Here is a 19,744-nt window from a genome sequence, read left to right as displayed (position 1 = left end):
CACAACACTCTACAGCTTTCAGTGTTATAGTTATTTTCTTTTTCTTGTTCTTTTCAATTATTTGTTAGAACAACAACTTCATATCTTGTTAGATATTTGTTTAGAAAATCTGAACAGAGAATCATGTGACATATACATATAATTCTGACCAAAAATAAAATTTGAGTAGAGCTATAGTGAAAATATAAATAGAGAAAATGAATAAAAACATATTTATAACTGATTTAACAAACTATTTATGTCGTATAATTTAAAACAAAACAACTGAAATACACAAAATAAGTTTCTTCTAATACGAAAGATGAAAGAAAGTCTGTTGGCCTGCAAAACTACAATACCTTTATTATGATACCAATACTTTATGCCCCCCGCTAGTAAAGTGGTATGTCTATGGATTTACAACGCTAAAATCAGGGATTCGATTTCCCTCAGTGGGCTCAGCAGATAGCTCGATGTGGCTTTTCTATAAGAAAATACACACTCCAATACTTTACCACAGTGATCGTCATATAAGCTTATGTTATATTCCGTGTGACTGCTTATTCAATCTTTATATAAAATATGAAGTTGGTTCAGGTTCGACAGTTATTTTTATCGAGAGTTTGACTGAGAATGACCAAAACATTATAGAACAAAGTTGTAGGTTAGAGTATTTTTATTCGCAAAACACTTTTCGAGTTATTTATTAAAGTTTTAAACTCCATGAAAAATTTGAATCTTTCAAGTAAAGAAATTTCTGAGATGACTAACTCTTTCTGAAATTATTATTATTAGCAGTAAACTGAATAACGTATATTCAATAATATTCCTCCTACATGCAACATATGCAAATATATTAATTACATGAATTATGTCTTTGTTTTTTTGTTTTTGAATTTCGCGCAAAGCTACTCGAGGGCTATCTGCACTAGCCGTCCCTAAGAGACAGCTACTGCAAATAGCCCTTGTGTAGGCTTGTGTGAACATCCAAAACTAAAAACTGTTATGATAACATGATGAGATGGCTTCCACTTGCTACTGCCCGGCATGGCCAAGCGTGTTAAGGCGTACGACTTGTAATCTGAGTTATTTAATTTTCTATTTAACTATTTTCATATTTTCATAATTGTTGGATTAAGTCAACCAAACATGAATAAACCACGATTCGCGGGTTCGCATCCTGGTCGCGCCAAACATGCTCGCCCTTTCAGCCGTGGGGCGTTATAATGTGACGGTCAATCCCACTATTCGTTGGTAAAAGAGTAGCCCAAGAGTTGGCGGTGGGTGGTGATGACTAGCTGCCTTTCCTCTAGTCTTACACTGCTAAATTAGGGACGGCTAGCACAGATAGCCCTCGAGTAGCTTTGTGCGAAATTCAAAACAAACAAACAATCAATCCACTTGCTACAATATTAATAGTAACTATTATATGTAATACGTAATTTTACGTCATAGTATAACGAAAAAATCTAGTAAAACGTTTAACATTCAACCATTCAAGGCGAATGATATTAAAATATTTCTTTGCTATTTCTCTTATCCATCAGACTACAATTAGGTCAGCAGTCCGGAGTTCGATTTCCTGAGTGAACAGAGTAGAAAGCCCATTTTGTAGCTATGCCCTAAAACAAAGTTACTTATTAAGTGCACATAAGCTATTTTTGGTACATGTACTAAATACTACAATTGATATTATAATTTTTAATAATTTTAAACAAAATTCAAGAAATAATTTCGCAAAACATGAACGATAAAACCATTTTCTAAATTGCGCATAAGATAAGCCTTCACCTTTTGTAACAATGAAACGTATTTTCAGTGTTAAGCGAGCACTTTGATTTTCCTCAGATATTGATTCGAAATTAACCATGAAAACCAATGTTTCATTACATTTCAAATGAGACTAAATTATCAAACTTGATGGAAGTAGCATCTATAGTGTCACCGCATATCATTGGCTAGCTGATTCCTTCTAAAATTAATATAATCTTAGTTTTCTTTTAAAAGACACTTAACTCCCATTATGCAGGTTGCACGATCGAAAACTATCACTGACCATACAAACCTTGTCATCTGTAGAGGCCTTATTTAACGGTTAATTCCACTACTCGTTGATAAAGAATAACTCAAGTGTTGGTAGTGTTGACTAGTTTCGTTCTCAATAGCGTATGACTCAAAGATTAGGGGCGACTATACCAAACAACTATCCAACAAGTTTGCACGAAGTTTTACAATAAATTATACTCCAAGCTGGAAGGATCATGCGTTAGGGCTTAAGCAAAAAGCTAACACACCTTAACTGATTTATTATACTATTTATCTTATTATTCCTTATTACCTTCGCAGTTTTCTTTTACACATTTCAAGCTGCAGCTGAATACCAGTTTATTTTTATCCAAAATATCTAAATTACTCATCCTTTGTAGGACTATCAAAAAACCAATGTGTATATAACACACGGAACTTAGGCTAAAGTTTATACTTGAACTAGAACTTACTTTGAGAAGAAGTAAGTTACAGTTTACTTAAATAAATCTTAATGTATATTTAAACAAGTCTCCCTTTATGTTTTCGCTTTTCACAAATGCTTTTAAACATTCACGCAAACATATTGTTAACCGTGCAACGTTTATCGTGGCACAGTATTCCTCATAGTACTAACAGGCGTGACATGGACTAGTGGTTAGGGTTCTCGACTCGTAATCTTTAGATCACGGACTCGAATCCCGGTCACAGAGCATATTCACTCTTTCAGTTGTCCAGTCATTATAGCGTGACGGTGAATCCTATTACATTACGAACACAAATTTTGTTCCTGGATAGTATGTGTTTATGTTGTAAAAATACATAAAATGGCCATTATTCCCTTCAAACTTTAGTTTTTGTGACCTGGATAATGAAATTTAGAAATTAATCTATTTTCTGTGTAAAAACGGGCAAATTTGCACATTTTCATTTACATAAGGTCTGAATAAAACAACATATGAATCAAGATTTGCATGTATTTATACTAAAATTATACAAAATGTTTAGAAGTGAGTAGTTTTTTGAGATTTGCGACGTAATGTAAATCACTTTCACGTATGAACCCCCAAATATTATCTCCCATCATGTTTTCGTTATATGCTCCTTGGTAGCGGCGTTCAAAGTCCTGTATATCTTGGCGGAAGCGCTAGCCTTGTTTCTCTAAGTATGCTCCCATGTTCTTCTTGAACTTATCAAGACGAGCGTCAAGGATATGAACTTTCTGGGACATCCTGCAGCCCAATTTGCCGTAGTTCTTCAGCAAAGCCTTTTGATTGCCCAAGAAGCCCTGAACCACTGCAATAAAGCTGCCCCAAGTTTTTTTCTTCCAACTGAGCTTGTTGGTGAATTCTGTGCACTCCAGGATCTTCTTTATTTGTAGTCCAAGTAAGACACCAGCTTTGACCTTTGCCTCAGACAGTTGAGGGAAGAAGTCTCGGAGATACTTGGAGGCTGCAGACACCTTATCAAGAGCTGTGACAAATTGTTCTATAAGACCCAGTTTTATGTACAATGGTGGGAACAACACCTTCTGGAAGTCCACCAGTGGCTCACACTTGACATTGTGCCTCCCTACAGATAACTCGGTCCGTTGTGGCCAGTACTTCCTGTTGTAGTGTGTTGCGGTGTCTCTGCTGTTCCAAAGGCAAAGATAACAGGGAAACTTGGTAAAGCCTTCTTGGAGACCCATCAGGAATACCACCATTTTAAAGTTTCCGATAACCTCCCAGCCATACTCATCATACTTCAAGGCTTCTAGCAAGGTTTTGACGCTGTTGTATTCCTCTTTGAGGTACACCTAATCTTAAAAGGTATAAAATTTTTATAATATAACATCTTACTATTCAAGCAAACAAAAATTGTCCATCTTACCTTCTAGAGTTTTTTTGCAGTGCTCGCAGGTAAAATGAGGTGCCCAGAGTTTGTCTTGAACCCCGACAGACAAGCAGAAATATGCCTTGTAGACTTCACACATTTTATCAGATACTGTCACAGAGTACTTTTTAATTCTTGCCTTGATAAATTAGCCAAATACATAGCAGAATGCGTCTGGAGAATGCTTACTGCTTCATGATGCCATCTCTGACAAAATCAGATAGGTCTGTGTGTTCACTTAGGCAGCTGAAGTGGTGAACCTCTGTATATATATTACTATGGAAAGTTCTAGAAAATTCTAAACCTAATTGTCGAGTAAGAATTTGGGCTCCAATACTGAATGGAAGGCGTCGTCGTATGCTTCATTACTGTTATACCATATTATTTTTGGAAAAAAACCATCTCAGAGTTGTATGAAATATTATCACTTTTAATGTAATGTTTCATCATTGTTTGTTTAACTGTGCTATATAAATCGCAAAGACCCAATCCCGAATTTTAGATGTATTAGGCCCCAATCGTAACTGTGCCAGCGGATGTGACGATGTTTCATCATACTAATTATACTCTAAAACTAAAAATATCTGACAATTTTTTACATTCTTTTACGGGATAATATTAGGTTTATGGTTTATCTTTTTAGGTATCGAATAGTGCAAGAAGTTTCACCTAAAGAATGCTCTGTTGTTCTGAACCACCTTTTGCCTGGCATTCCCTATCATCTCCACCTCACGCCCATTTCTGAAATAGGCTCTGGAAACCACAGTGAAGTGATACATTTTATATCTCCGAAAGTTCGTAAGTTTCTTGTTGGTGTTTTCTTTACCTGCATTCTCTCAAGGGGAATCGTTTCTCGAAAGTTTAGCAAATATTTCTATCAGAGCTTGTTTTAAAAATGAATTATTGCTAGATTTGCAAGTATAGTTGAGGTATAAATATCATTCCCTGTGCTTTATCATGAAATGACCATTAACTGTGCATGAGCTAGTGTGTTTTAAATTTTTAACATTAATGGTGCATTTTGTTGTATTTAATGTACATAGAAACTGTTTACATCTCATTATTTCTATCCTCCCTTCAGTTTCACATAACTTGATGTATTTTTATCATTCATGTACACAATTATTCAATAAGAATTATCTACCGAATATAAAACATTCTTTCCTAGATTCAAATGTTTGTTTCTGAGATTTGTTTAGTACTCTGCACTTGAAATCGATAAGGTATCATTAAGTTTTGAAGACAGTCTATAGTTAGTATTTGATTTTTAGGTTCCACGAGGTCTCTACTATACTTATTTTTTCTTTCAGTCTACTTATTACGTATTCACCCTCAAATCAGTACAACACCAATCATGGCGTGTTGTGGTTTGAGCTCGTAAAATGTAGATCGAATTTCAGTTCGTATTGCATAATGACTTTTTTCATAAATACGCTTGAAAATTAAATATCTTTGTTGCAATTTGGTCTTTCACACTACGTTTAGAAACGTGACCAGAGAGTTTATCCTGATATCGCTTCCCGTTCTGCCCAGCACAAATTAAAACTAATTTAGTGTATGTGTTTTCTTATCGCATAACCACATGTGGCTATCTGCTGACTCCACCGAGGGAAATCGAACCCCGTGATGTTAGCGTTGTAAGTCCGTAGACTTACCGCTGTACCAGCGAGGACCATACTTTAGTAAATCTTCTGTTAACTGTCGTAATGGAAGTAACTTTCATGATTGTGCTCTTCCATCGATGTAAGTGTTTTGTCTTTTTATCTTTTATATTCAGTTGTTTTCATTCTCACCTAGGTGTAAAATGATGGTTAGTATAGGGATTAAAACTTTAATTAAAATAAAGTACTTCATTTTAATTAAAGTTTTCATACCCATACCAGCTATCTTTGGAAAACATTATTACTTCAAGCGGGTTTCTCGTCATCATGAAAGTGAAGGTTAATCTATGTTTTCCTGTCTGTTTAGTTGTTGAAAGAAAGACCTGTCTATTTCACATGCTGACATTTAGAAAACAGCGTTTACGTTGTGTTCCAAATCTGTAAGTATGTTAAATATTTTTTTCTGTCTTCAAAACAAACCGAATTTTCTGCCATTTGTGTTACATATAAAATTCATACATTATTGGAAATATTTTGATCTATGTATAAATTATTTTTTTACATTTAGGTTCTGCATGATGTTGCATATATTTGTTGTTGTTTTTTAACTTAGCTTATTTGCGTTTCGTATGTTCTATGGACCGTCTCGAGGATGTTTTAGTGTTGTATACGCTATATTTTAAGTATGTAAGGCATTATTTGAATTGTGGTATTGACTAATTCTGTATACATTGTTTTTAAAGTTTCTATAACTTCGTGACTTACTTTACCGTCGTTCAAATATCTACAAATTAGTGCACATATTGTTTTGTTCCAAATGATTGAAATATCATTTAGGTTGTGGTATTTTTTATCTAAAATATATCTGTCCTCCTCTGGTACAGCAGTAAGTCTACAGATTTACAACGCTAAAATGAGGGGCTCGATTCCCCTCGGTGGACACAGCAGGTAGCCCGATGTGGCTTTGCTATAAGAAAACACACACACTAAAGTATATTACTTCTTGTTACGTGTTTTAAGGTTTCAGAAAGTCGTGACTTACTTTTGTTAATTCAAATTATTAATTCTAAAATAATTTTTAAAGTGCTTTGTTTGCGACTAAGTTTTGAAAAAACTTTAACCATGTATAAAACGCAAAAACATCTTTTGTACTGATAATTAGATAAATTCACATACATATATTTTTGTTAATAGGATTGGACAAAAACAAGACTTTTCTCTATAAATGTTTATGAGCTTTTGATATGGCATATCCGCAAAACAGTTCGTGTTGCGAGGATAACACAATGTTAATAGTATGACACATTCACACAACGCTTCTGATTAATATATAATATATATAATATATTACATCATAATTGTTATACAATATACAAACAGTTTTACTACAAGGATGGAACATATAAAAACATCTTTTGTACTAATTTTACACGTTTGCATAATTTTGTTATTATAATTAGACCCAAAATATATTCCTATATGAACAATATCACACATTCACACAACAGTTCTTGTTATCAGGATATAATATACAACCAACAAATTGTTCCTGTACTAACAATAATCATATCCGTACGCCAGTTTTTGTTACTTGGATAAGATGTAAAAACGTCTTTGAACATTTGCACAGTTATTGACATCAAAGTAAAACACAAGGAAAACGAAATATTCCCACACTAAGAATAGTCACATTCACACAATTTTTCTTATTAAAATAAGAATAGAAAACAAGATGTTTCCCTACGAATAATATTATACATTCATCATACGTCTCTTGGTACTGGGTTAGCACAAATATAAAAATATTTCTTGTACAATAGTCACATTAAAACAATACTTCTTACTAGATTAAGACAAAAACGTTTATGAACTTTTGATATGGCATATTCGCACAACAGTTCTTGATACGAGGATAATACGGCAGAGTCGTAGTGATAAGGAAAGCTATAAAAAACAAATACTTACGGCGCCGGTTTAATGGAGGCGCCACGCTATCACGCTTTGTGAATTTGTACTGTGTTTGTCACATTGTTGACATTTGACGCCAGTCAAACGTTATAACGCGCGCATGCACTATGGCGCCAGTGTCGCTGATGCATCATTCGCGAGTGGAATTCCAATTATATCTCAAGACGGCTGTATGGGTATTAAAATTTTTATTAAAACAAAGTAGAGTTAACAAAGATGTCAACCCGAAGATGACTTTAGAAGTTCGAAACGTTGTTCTCTACTTTATTTTAACAAAAAAATTAATATCCATACCAGCCATCTTGAGATACATTTTTACTTCAGGTAGGTTTCCCGTCATCATGACTTCCAAAAGGCGCGTGATTCATACGAGTGAGAACACAACCAGTGGATGTGTTGGTGAGGTTAGAACCTTTTTGTGATAGGTTTGTGTCAAAACTAACATATTTATTGTTTTATTTTATTTGTTTTATAATAAGTCCTATATCAAAATGCCAAAAAACTCTTAGGATTTCAAAACAGTAAAAGAACTAAAGTTTTCTAAGTTCATGAAATCATGGTTTTCTCCAACTGAACAACACGAAATGGAAGAAGAATTGATAAACAACAATGAAGAATTTCGTAGTTTACCACCGTTGGCAGAAAACCAACATAATATTGATGAATCTCAAGCTGAATTCTGGGACTCAAAATGCTTAACTTGATATATATAATAACTCTGAAAACATTTACATCTTAACTTAGTGGTTACAGGTACACAGTACATCCTGTATTTCAGTGATAAAAGGTGCTCTCCAGTCATCGTGGTCATCATTTATACCTTTATACATTTTAATGCACTAAATGATCTCTCTGCTGTGGAACTTCTCACTAACATGTTTAAGGATATCTGCATTATTGTATAATATGAGAATAGTGCATCTTTGAGCAACGTTTAGTGTCATACGTATAATGATGAGGGGATCAGGTACCCTCCACCACACAATCTTTGCCTTTTTGCATTATCCCCTGCATCTTAGAAGTGCAAAATCATAAACTTCATATAGTTTCACAATGATTACATTAAATAACACGTACAGTTTCTACTGGGTAACTCAATCTAGTTGGGAACCAATAACTTTCTGTTCAACTGGAATTGAGATACTAACAACATTCACAGCTTTTTCAGGAAACTTATTTCCTCTATAGCTAGATGCACACCCTCGTATACGTTTTTGAGCCATTTTGTTAATACATACTGACTGTATATGATCCTCAGTGTACATGTCAAAGTTCTTCTGGGTGTATTTTACGGTCTTCTTCTAGACCGAAGCGAATAAGTTTGACACGCTAGGAACGACCTATGCCATCATATAATCTTACATTATTATCTACTCATTATTTTGTAATGCATTCAAAGTGAATAAACATTCAATTTTTACGAAAGCGAAACAAAAACAAACAACAACAACAATGGGATATTCATGCTTATTTTAAGGGTTTTGTTTTTCCTCTTGGATATATAGAGACTGCTGTGACAAAAAAACTGAACTTGGACACTTCTTAAACGGAAACTAAAATAGGAGGAAGAATGTGTTACTGTGTGGAGGTGTTTGTCTCTGACTGTTGTAAAGGCTTCTGTTTTGAGACGATTTCTTTTGGCTTATTATATAAGAAAATAATGCAAAGTCCAGTTCGAGTAATTATAACTAAAGTATCTTATTTCTTGAACTGTACGTTTTACAACTAGCCACGCTTTAAGAACTAATTATACGACTAACTAATGTCACAAACAAATGACGTCTCAGTAAATTCGTTTTTTGAATTTCACGAAAAACTACTCGAGGGTTACGTACGTTAACCATTCCTAATTATAAGGAAAGGAGCTAGTCAACAACATTCACCACCAACATTTACACTGCTCTTAAACAGTGAATAGTTGGACTTGTTGTCACATAAAAACGCCATTGCGCTAAAAGGCCGAACATGTTCTGTGATAGGAATCAAACCCGCGATCACCAATCTGCAAGCCTAGCGCCCAAATCAGGCTCTAAGACTTAGGTAATTATACATTAGTAATTTGCAGAATGAAAGACAATGAAATGCTTAAAATTTTACAAACTTTAGTGTTGTTACAATGTATTTGGTGAGATATTTCGAAATTGAACATATCTAACGTTATTATTTAATTTATGTAACTATATGTTTAGTGTGTTACAATTCACAGTGTTTTTGGATCTTCTCAATCCACTTTCTTGAGACTTTTTAAAACATATATAAACAACGCGTATCATCCAACACAAGATAATCCCATAAACTTGTTGTTGATTTGTTAGCTCAAACATGCATAACGGGCTGTCTGTCAACGTCTTAAGAAGAACTACCGAATTTAAAAACCTCAGTTTGGAATGTCATATTTTTGTTGCTATTGTTGTTGTGCCTTTGTTCGTTATTAATATGGATCTCTGTTGTTAAAAAGTCATACCTCTCAGTGAACCATTTATACTGTTATATGGTATCCTACATATTAAACTTACGTACACATTCTTTAAGTACGGAAAACGTAAGTAATTTGCATATTCGGTACATCTAAAAATGTAAATGTAGTACTTCATGTAGTGCTAAAAGTTAAGTTCATTATACATTCTTTCAACAACATGTTAAATAGAATAAGTATCAACTTCTGAACATAAACGTCTTAACAGAACTGATAAAACGCCAATTAAATGTTTTTTAACGTTAGTGGCAGAAGTTCAGTGACATAACCAAGACCGCTTCGATAAGGAGTTATGATAAATTCTCAATATATAAAAAGCAACTGAATCACAAAATTTAGTTTGTTGCAGTAAGAATGATACTAAGTGAGAGGAGGGACAACAAATGATCGAAATGACAATCACGCGTTAATACATACTTAAGAATATCATTTAGTTTTAAAGTTCAATCAATCCCTGTGCATAGAATGGGTAAACTAACTGCTTATAAAATACTATTGATATGATGTAATTATATACAGTACAATGGCAGAATTTTAGATATTTCTTTTGGCCACAGGCCAAGGCATAATTTCAAATCAAAGCGCTGTCTGAAACGTAATCATGCCTTGATGGTGCTCTGGCAACTTCAAAGGCTTGTCTTATATCACTGTAAGAATTTCGTAACATCGCTAGAACGAAACATAAAAAGTGAGAAAAATCATACGCATTTAATGACTAGATCAGTGTACTTTGGTGGCGATAGATAAGTTACTATTGTGGTCTTTACGAATGTTTACTTTCGTTGAAATGTTTTAAGTGGTTCATTTTGAAGTGATGTAAAATCTCTCAAACGGGTTGGAAAAAGCAGTCATGTGTTACGTGATATACCGAACTTGCTCGATGAAATGCGTCAACTGTGGGTCAAATTAACATTTGTGAAAGTATGCGGTTGCGCAATTCAAAAATGAATTACAGATGCTGAACACCTATAACTAGAATTAGGTAAACTCTTAACGAACTTCTGTCACTTGGCAGCCCCATACGTTTCTTCAGAGAGGCAAAATTGCATTGTTTTCTCTAGTATTATATCACGTGATTCGATTAGTTTTTAATGTTACAAACGTACTAGAGAACCCGTGGGCCTATGGCTCACATTTGCAGGACAGATATAATGGAAACCTAACTTATTTAAGTTACATACGATAATTATTAGGCCCACTTTTTTATGTGCGTACTCTAATTTAAATTAATGCTAAACTTGGGTCCACTTTCGAGGAATTCCAGTAAAAGTGTTTTCACGAATCTTGTGCAAACTTCGGGGCCGAGACGATTTGTTTGCATCTTTTAAAAATTGAGTCCAGTAATGTAAGAGAAAGGGTTTGGGGAAAACCCAGGTTCCCAAAGCGGTGTAGTGAAATATTTTACATTTGTGCAAGCTTCGAGTATCATTTAGAAGATGGTTCGACCAGTGGTTGAGGAGCAACGTAACACAAAGATGTAGGCATATATTTCATCCTGTTTCTATACCGATGACAATAACATCGTTAATGGAATGACTGGGTTGGTTAAAGTGTTGAGCAACAGGGAGACCTTTTTCAGTGTTAACAGAATATTTATGGTTGTTGAAACGTTCTCTAATAGTTGTTTATGTAGATTCTCATATTGGTGATTGCATTCTCTTTTATCCTGTTTAAGGGGTAGATAGTGTCTTGTGTACAATAAGTGATTTATTTGAAAATTTTAGTTTCTTTGGTTGTGCTTGTCACAAAATAAGCCCGTAGTTTTTATGAACTTGTTGATAGACAAAGAGCTTTATTTTCAATGGAATATAATTCATTTTTGTGTGAAGAAGGATACATTTAAGAGTTCTGTGTGTTTGAGAGGAAAGAGCGGGAACTTCAGGAAATATATGTTTAAGGCGATCGTTGAGTTTTAGAAAATTAATGTTTTCTTCAAAATTTCTGGAACGCTTCTGAGTTTAAAGTAATAGGTAGTAATAATAATAAGAATTATATTTGGAACTTCAGTATTGCTCTGCTTTAGGATGTTCTCCCACTGGGTCTTGTTAGCCATTTCGATCTGTCTGTTTATTTCCATATCTTTATATTTTCTTTTTAATATGGTTTGTCTTCAGATGTTTGGTGTTCTTCTGTAGTTTGTTTCATCTGAGCATATTTTATTTATTCAAAGAATTTTACTGTAGGTAATTTTCTGTTTAGTGTAAGTGGAATGACATCTTTTATAGTGAAGGTATTGCAGTCCATCTTTAGGCATTTTTATAAATCGGTATATAAATTCAGTCATTTATAAGTACAGTGACGTTAAGAAAATTAATTTGGGTAGACGAATAATCAAAGATAAACGTAATTGTTTTGTTAAAGGGGTTTCCATAACAGAAAAATTCTTTAAGAGATTCAAGACCGGCTTTCCAAGTGAAAAAGTATCATCTATGTAACACTTCCATGTATGAGGTTTTACAGGGTTTAGTTGTAAAGGTTGGCTCTCAATATGACCCATAAAATATTGGCATAATTGGAAGCTATTTCGGCACCAGTTTTAGTACCATTATCTTAAAAGTAATGTTCCTTAGTGAACTCAAAGTTGTTCAAAGTTGAAATAAGGCTGCCATGATCAATTACTGTTTGTGAGTCTGATGGATTAAAAAGGTTTATGGCGTAATTTATAGTTTCTCTTTCTTCATCTCGTGGAATATTAGTGTAGAGAAGGCTGTTAGGTGATAACTGTCCATAAGGATATTAAAAAAAGTGTTTAGCATCCTTTATGTAAGAAGGAAAAGTACAGAGGATATTTTATGTGCTGATCAACAAAAGCGGAATATTGTTCAGAATCCATGTTTATTAGAAAGTGTGGGTCGGCCAAGATTATTTGGTTTGTGTATTTTTGGTAAGAGAAACCTACCAAGAAAAATTTATCTGAGTATGAAATACTGAAAGGCTCTTTGTTAATTTTATCATTTTGGACTAGTTCAAATAAATCAGTTATGATCTTAATAAACTGATTTGTAGGATCATGTGAGAACCTGTAGTTAACGGTTAGTTTCTGTGATATAGTAATCTTTCTTAAGAATAACAGCACTGGCTTTATTATGATATTGTTTTTGCACTTAAGATTGTTTAGAACAGTTCTTTTATTTTGGTTAATTTTATTATGACATTGCTTGGAAGAATTTAACGTTTGTATTATAACATTTTATACTGATTTAACATTACTCTAAATGTGGTTCTGTTTTTATAGATGACCACAAATACTTTGGATTGAAGTTCGGTGTGTGATGATTTTCAGTTGGGTGGGGTTTATTGTGAAAAACAGATAATTGTGAAGTCTTAGTTTTTATTGATTTCATGAATATTAGAAAGAAGTTAGGGCTCTTTGACATATCTGTTATTTGGGCAGAAGCTAGGCCCTTTACAGAGTTATGTCTGAGAGAGTTATGTCTGAAAAATTAACTATGTTAGAGACATATTGAAGTGCTCATTGTTATCTATATGATTTATTAGGTCAATGTTATTTTCAAAATATTTATTAGTTTCAAAAGGCTCATACATTTTATAGGATGAAATGTTTTATAACATTTTAAAGCTGTTCATTGTGAGGTAAAGGGACATTGATAGTATCTGGTAAGTTTGTTGATTCTATAGTAGTTTCTTTATGATAAATAAGATAATTAGAAAAAATGCTGTTAGAAGTGCTATGTGAGTTGTTGTTGTTATTGATATTTTTAAAGAGGACTGTATCAGTTCTAGTTGTAACTTTTTATTATTTATTCTTCCAGCGAAAAGATAATAGTGGGAAATTTCTTTATCTCTAAATCGACGGAATTTTGACAGAATATTTTAGTTACATTCATGAGTTCTAAGGAGGTGTTTTCAAGGATCTGTAGCCATTTGTTGCAGAAGTTCTAATCATTTACTTCTATTGTGATTGATGATTTTAATACGAGAAATTGGGGTACGTACCGCTTTATTATACACTAGTGACTTGGTATGTTGATAATCTCTTGTGCGTTCTGAGTATGTTTTATTAGTTGTTTTCTAGCGAAGGTGAGTGATTCGCTGTGCTTGGTTCAGGTTGAGTGTTTACAAATACTTGTGTGAGGACCTCGTTGTAATCATGGGGAAGCTTAAGGAAAGAAAAAGGGGTAGCTATTTTTTTCAGATTGTGTATTATATTTTGACTAAATGTAAACAGTGTATTGCTTGTCATTGTGAGAGTTTATGCTAACAGGTGAAGGACTACTGTGATCTAATGAAACTATTTCTACAAAGGACTGATCGACGGGCGAAGATTGTAGTTTGACACATGCAGTGTTTACATTAATATTGATTTGATGTAGTTTTGAGACTAAGGGGTGAAAGAGTTTGTGAGTAAAGAACAAACAACAAAAATATAAGAAAAACGAATGTTGATATTTGTTTTCTGTGATACTTTTGGGAAATGTGATTTGTGTTTAGTTTCCTATCAGAACCAAAAAATAACCTGGAGGATTACTTTGAGAAGGTGAATGAACTTTTAGTTGGGAAGACTGAGTGATAGAGGTGTTATTATATGAGATATTGGTAACTTCTGAGGTAAGGGAAAATGTAGAATTTGAACAGAGAAGGGTAGAATAACTATTAAACTTAGAAATAGGAAATGACTTAGAAGTGATAAAGAAGAGTAGGAAAATGTGAATTAAAATAATTGTAGTTTGAGGCCAGGGTAAAAGTACCAGAAACATTAATGTGAAGTCCATCTTATGCGAGAAAATTAGCGAATTATATTAGGTTTGTGTGGTTAACAAAGGCAAGTTAAAGATTAATGTTGAATTTTATTGTCAATTTGATCAATTGTGCAGCAATTGGAGGAAACGTATCTGTTCACATGGTCATAGATCACACTTGACAGCCCATTTAATGTGTGGTCTGAGTCTGATGATATTCTATTGTGTTTTGAGGCTCTGAGGAACAGTCTTCAGCAGTCTTATCCGATTATTTCAAGCCTTTAGTATTAAAGTGATTTATTAGAAGTCGAACAGATAAGTGGTCATAGTTATAAGATTGTTTATTTTCGCTCCACTGATGGATTTTGAAAGAACTGGGTTCTTTTGATAAAAGTTATGTGTTCGTGTAGATCATTGAGAACTGAATCACCTAAAATGTGCGTGTTAAGAAATAAAAGGGTATTTTTACCTGAAGTGGGTTAATGTTCCTTACATAATGATACGTTGATGATGTTAAAAACACGTAAATTCAAGAAACTCGATGCAAGATGGTAAACCTGAGCGCTTTCGAAAGGTGGACCTTTTTCCTTCAGGGACAAATTGGGAATAGTGGTTTAATGGAATTAGTGATATATAAAGGAAGTTAAGTGACGCCAAGAAGGTAATATCATCTTCCAAGAAATTATTTTGTTTGTTTGTTTTGAATTTCGCGCAAAGCTACTCGAGGGTTACCTGTGCTAGCCGTCCCTTATTTAGCAGTGTAAAACTAGAGGAAAGGCAGCTAGTCATCACCACCCACCGCCAACTCCTGGACTACTTTTTACCAAAGAATAGTAGGATTGACCGTCACATTATAACGCCCCCACGGCTGAAAGGACGAGCATGTTTGGTGCGACCGGGATTCGAACCCGCGACCCTCAGATTACGAGTCGAACGCCTTAACACGCTTTGCCATGTCAGGCCTTTATTTTTCTGACAAAGATGAATCCAATGATTGGTGATCACTAATTTGAGGATCTAGATTTGATTTCAAAACGTCGAATAGTGCTTAGATTAACAAATAAGCGATTCAATTCAAGTGGAAAATCCTTGTGTATGTGTGATGTTACCAGGATCAAGGGTTGTGAGTTAACAAAAAACCAGTAAATATTTATTTGAAGTAAGCGGAACTTTCGACAAGGCATATTCCTAGAAGGCTTAAGTTTAACCAGTCTACTGTGAACCACTGGATGCAGAAATACGGAGAAACTGGCTGCGTGGAGTAGTACAAGGATAGGAAGAAAATTTCCCCAACAGCTGACTATCATATTTTTAAACTTTAGTGGTCACTGTCACCGTTCGCACAATCTTGTCGTTTCTGTGTTCAGCCAGTCTCCTAACAAAAAGGTCAAGAAATGAGGTGAGGAAGTGAGAATCAACTGGACCAATGAGCCTGCTTACTGGACTAAAGCAATGTGGAGTAAAGTGATCTCGAGACGAATCAAATTTCAATCTGACTGATGAGGGAGTTCTTTGTACGACATCAGTATGTAGAAGAGTTTCATTTCACAAGTTTGAACGCAACTGTGAAGTAGATGTAAGTGCCGACAAATGCAGTGACATCCTCGAGTCCCACTTAAAGCCAACAATTCAGGATCACTTTAATGGATTAGAATAGTACAGATGTCAGAATGGCGAATGCTCTATGCTACGAGACTAAAATGGTCAATAATATTTATGCACTCTATGTAGTAGCCCCCCAGTGGCTCAGCGGTATGTCTGCGGACTTACAACGCTAAAAACCGGGTTTCGATACTCGTGGTGGACAGAGCACAGACAGCCCATTGTGTCGCTTTGTGCTTAATTCAAAACAACAACAACAATAACTTTGTAGTAGATGTGAGATAAATAGAAAATTTCACCATTCGCATATTGAGAAGACATCATAATTTTTATTTTATTGCTTCAAGTAAAGGATTATCTTTGAAAGGAAGAGACCAGGACAATGCGCTGGTCAGACAGCAGCCGAGACCTCAACTCTATTGAAAATTGTCGGAAGGTAAAGTGCAAGAAATTACAAGATAACAAACTGAAAAGCACTTTTGAATTGCAGGAAACTAATCCGTGTGAGGCATCATGAACTTACCCTTTCCTACATTTAGTCCTTCTTCATTCTCTACTACAGCAACTTTAAGTAGTTATGAAGGATAGGACAGACCTAACCAAATATTAAAATAGATAGACTCTCTGACCAATTTCTGTCAATTACATTTGTGACACTGTCTTTAAACTTAGGTTTTCTTACTCAGAGAATATATTATTATTTGATAAGTATTCGTTGATCAACCTCTGTAATACGTTTTTCATGGTTGGTTTATTAATAAAGTTGCATATACGAGTTTGGATGACTGAAATATAAGTCAGCTTACACTACTCAACGTACATAACCGTTTTACGTTAGCTATGACACTTCTACAATGCACAATCTCGTAAAAACTTACAGAAACTAAAACAAGTGTGAATAAAATTGATTGGTGTAATAATTTTTACACCATTGTAAACAAAATTTAAATTCGACTTATTGTTGAATAAAAATTCACAGTCAACTTAAAATTAAATGACATAAATTGTTCTCGTAAAACATTTTATTTAAACATATTTTTATAGAGGACGTTGCGAAAGAAAAGAATCAATCTCTGGAAAAAGCCAGAGCAACTCCCGAGGTTCGTGAAGAAGAAATTGTAATTGTTGTATTGGTACTGGCCGTATGGGTTGCAGTTATTCTAGTTTTTTTCAACAAATGGGGTAAAATTCGTATGTTGGAACCATACCAACCTGATTACCGAAGTCCTTTGTACAAGTCAACTCGGGTGAGCCTGGTGGAACCTATTCTCGAAGAATTGCCACGAGAAAGTCGTGTAGCTCTTAGTGGACAACCTCGACAAAACTCCATAATTATGAGTTCAACATACAGTCGTCTTCGTCAAAATTCTGTTTTTATTGGCTCCACCTATAATCGAACGACGATGATGGCAGAATCTGGAGTTCCACGAAAAGTAAAGAGCGCTGAAGATATAAAATCTTTAGTGATTCAAATTGGTCATCACCGTCAGAATACAGCTATCTAGTGATAACATTATTGAGTGCATAGTAAAAGTGCCGAAAGTATCCAGAAAAAGGAAAAAGGAAATCAAATACTAAGAGAAACCTTGTTTTGATTACAAAATATCATCTAATGGAGTATTGTAGTTTGCTAGTGATGTGTGAATAACGTAAATCCAGACAGTATAATTATATACGTTGAGTTAGTGGTGAAATATAAACTTGAGTTGAAGGTATTGATTAGTAATGCATCAGTGGTTCACCCAAGACACATCGTCACCAGCTGGCGGTGAGGTGAAGCGTTAGAATATGGTGAATGGTCCAAACGTACAGTACATAACAACTTCAACTTAATTTACTGAATAATCAGTAAGTTTTAAAGCTATATGGTCTAGCTTAACTTCAAAAAATATAATAAAAATAATAATGCCAATCTGAAATAAAGATTAATTCCACGATAATGAAATAATACTAATAAGATAATTAAATTTGATATTGTTCCCTTATTGTGAATTTGAACTTTATTCTGAATTACCTTATATGGTATTGCATATTTAACTACTTTTAGAATAATGTTAACATTTCTAGATCAATTTTGACTGGTGACCGTCCGAGTGATTGTTAATAGAGACAGTACTACTTTATTGCAAAGAAAGATATTTGTTAATAGTAACTTGTGATGTGTTAGTGCTCCATAACATGTTCTTACGGTGTTATACCGGTACAACATAAGAATAATTAAGTACCACCAAACTAGGAACTTTACTAGATAGTTTTCTATATTATTTTGAACCAAATATGAACACTTGCTATCTTATTGCAATTAATTTCAAATAAAGAAGATTAAAATCAGTTGTGAACTTATTTTAGTAGCCACAGAAAAAGTAGATACAAATGTCCATGATATATTAAATTTATATTAAAATATCAATTTTTATGAAATTTACTAACACAAAAAATATTTTCTGTTTTTAATAAATACACATTTCTTTGTAATAACTGAATAAAACCATAAATTGTTGTCATTTAAATCATATCTTTTTAACAATGTACACCTTCATTTTAGAGATAAATATGTACAGGCTTTATTGCTGATAATAAAAGTAGTTTGGGAACAAATATGTGCTATTTTACCAACAAAATTATCCATGTAAAAAATATATTCGATAGAAAAGTTATTTTTAGTAATATTAAGATAAAACAATGATTTAAAAGAATTAAAACAGAAAGTAGAAAATGATTGTAATATAGGAAAATGATATTGTATTTTTAAAATGTTGTATACATAGCAATGTAATATAAAAGGTATCCCCCTTTTCTGTAAAATAAACTTTCTTGTAATGAACTATATCTGCCTCACTTTAAATCTTCATCTGTAAACTTTTCGACTGATAACAAAATTTCGTTAACTTCATTAGTGATGTATACATAATTGGTCATTGGGCTCTGGACCAGCTGCACATCACTTCTATTATATGATGAGATGTTTTGGTTTTCCTTAAATACCACCTATTTTTCGCATTATAATTTTACTTACAGCCTTTTAACAATAATATAGATGAACAGTCAAGATAAAGATACAATTTTAAAGTGTAATCAACCCTTTGACAGAGATCAAATACTACTTTTAAAAACCCTCAAAAGATATACAAACAAAATTAAAAGCAGATTAGATTAATATTGCACAGTATAACATGTAATAATAATTTTTTAGTTTTGTAGTACATTTGTTTGATATACATACACATTTCCACACATACGTTCTATATTTTCATAGTTCATTACTGTATTACATATACCATTTACCATTTTGTAATTTTTTGTCTTTTAGTACACCTTTAGCCTTGTAAACTTATATTTTCTCACATTTATCCATACTAAAGCGAAAACTTCTACACTTTAAATATGTGTGTGTCTTTATATACATACATATAGTTATTATTTAGGTACAGTTTTTCAATAATTTTACATCTTAAGCATACATTTTTCTGTCAATAATCTTCATACTTTTACGTTATAATCATATATCCATATGCGAA

At 33.6% G+C, this 19,744-nt stretch overlaps 1 protein-coding gene across 1 annotated transcript in view; it reads left to right on the top strand.

Annotated features, from left to right (window-relative positions):
* Positions 1-18,922, top strand: part of LOC143256791 (fibronectin type III domain-containing protein 5b-like) — an 85,203-nt gene extending 66,281 nt beyond the window's left edge. Inside the window, exons 4-5 of the mRNA XM_076514477.1 lie at positions 4,523-4,677; positions 17,271-18,922. Of these exons, the coding sequence (XP_076370592.1) occupies positions 4,523-4,677; positions 17,271-17,731 (616 nt within the window). The 3' untranslated portion in view covers positions 17,732-18,922. The remainder of the gene's footprint in view (positions 1-4,522; positions 4,678-17,270) is intronic.
* The last annotated feature ends 822 nt before the right edge of the window (positions 18,923-19,744 follow it).

The sequence above is a fragment of the Tachypleus tridentatus genome, chromosome 1 (genome assembly GCF_004210375.1).
Source record: "Tachypleus tridentatus isolate NWPU-2018 chromosome 1, ASM421037v1, whole genome shotgun sequence".
Taxonomy (NCBI): domain Eukaryota; kingdom Metazoa; phylum Arthropoda; class Merostomata; order Xiphosura; family Limulidae; genus Tachypleus; species Tachypleus tridentatus.
The sequence above is the reverse complement of the archived record's forward strand: the minus strand, read 5'-3'. Positions and strand labels throughout refer to the sequence as shown.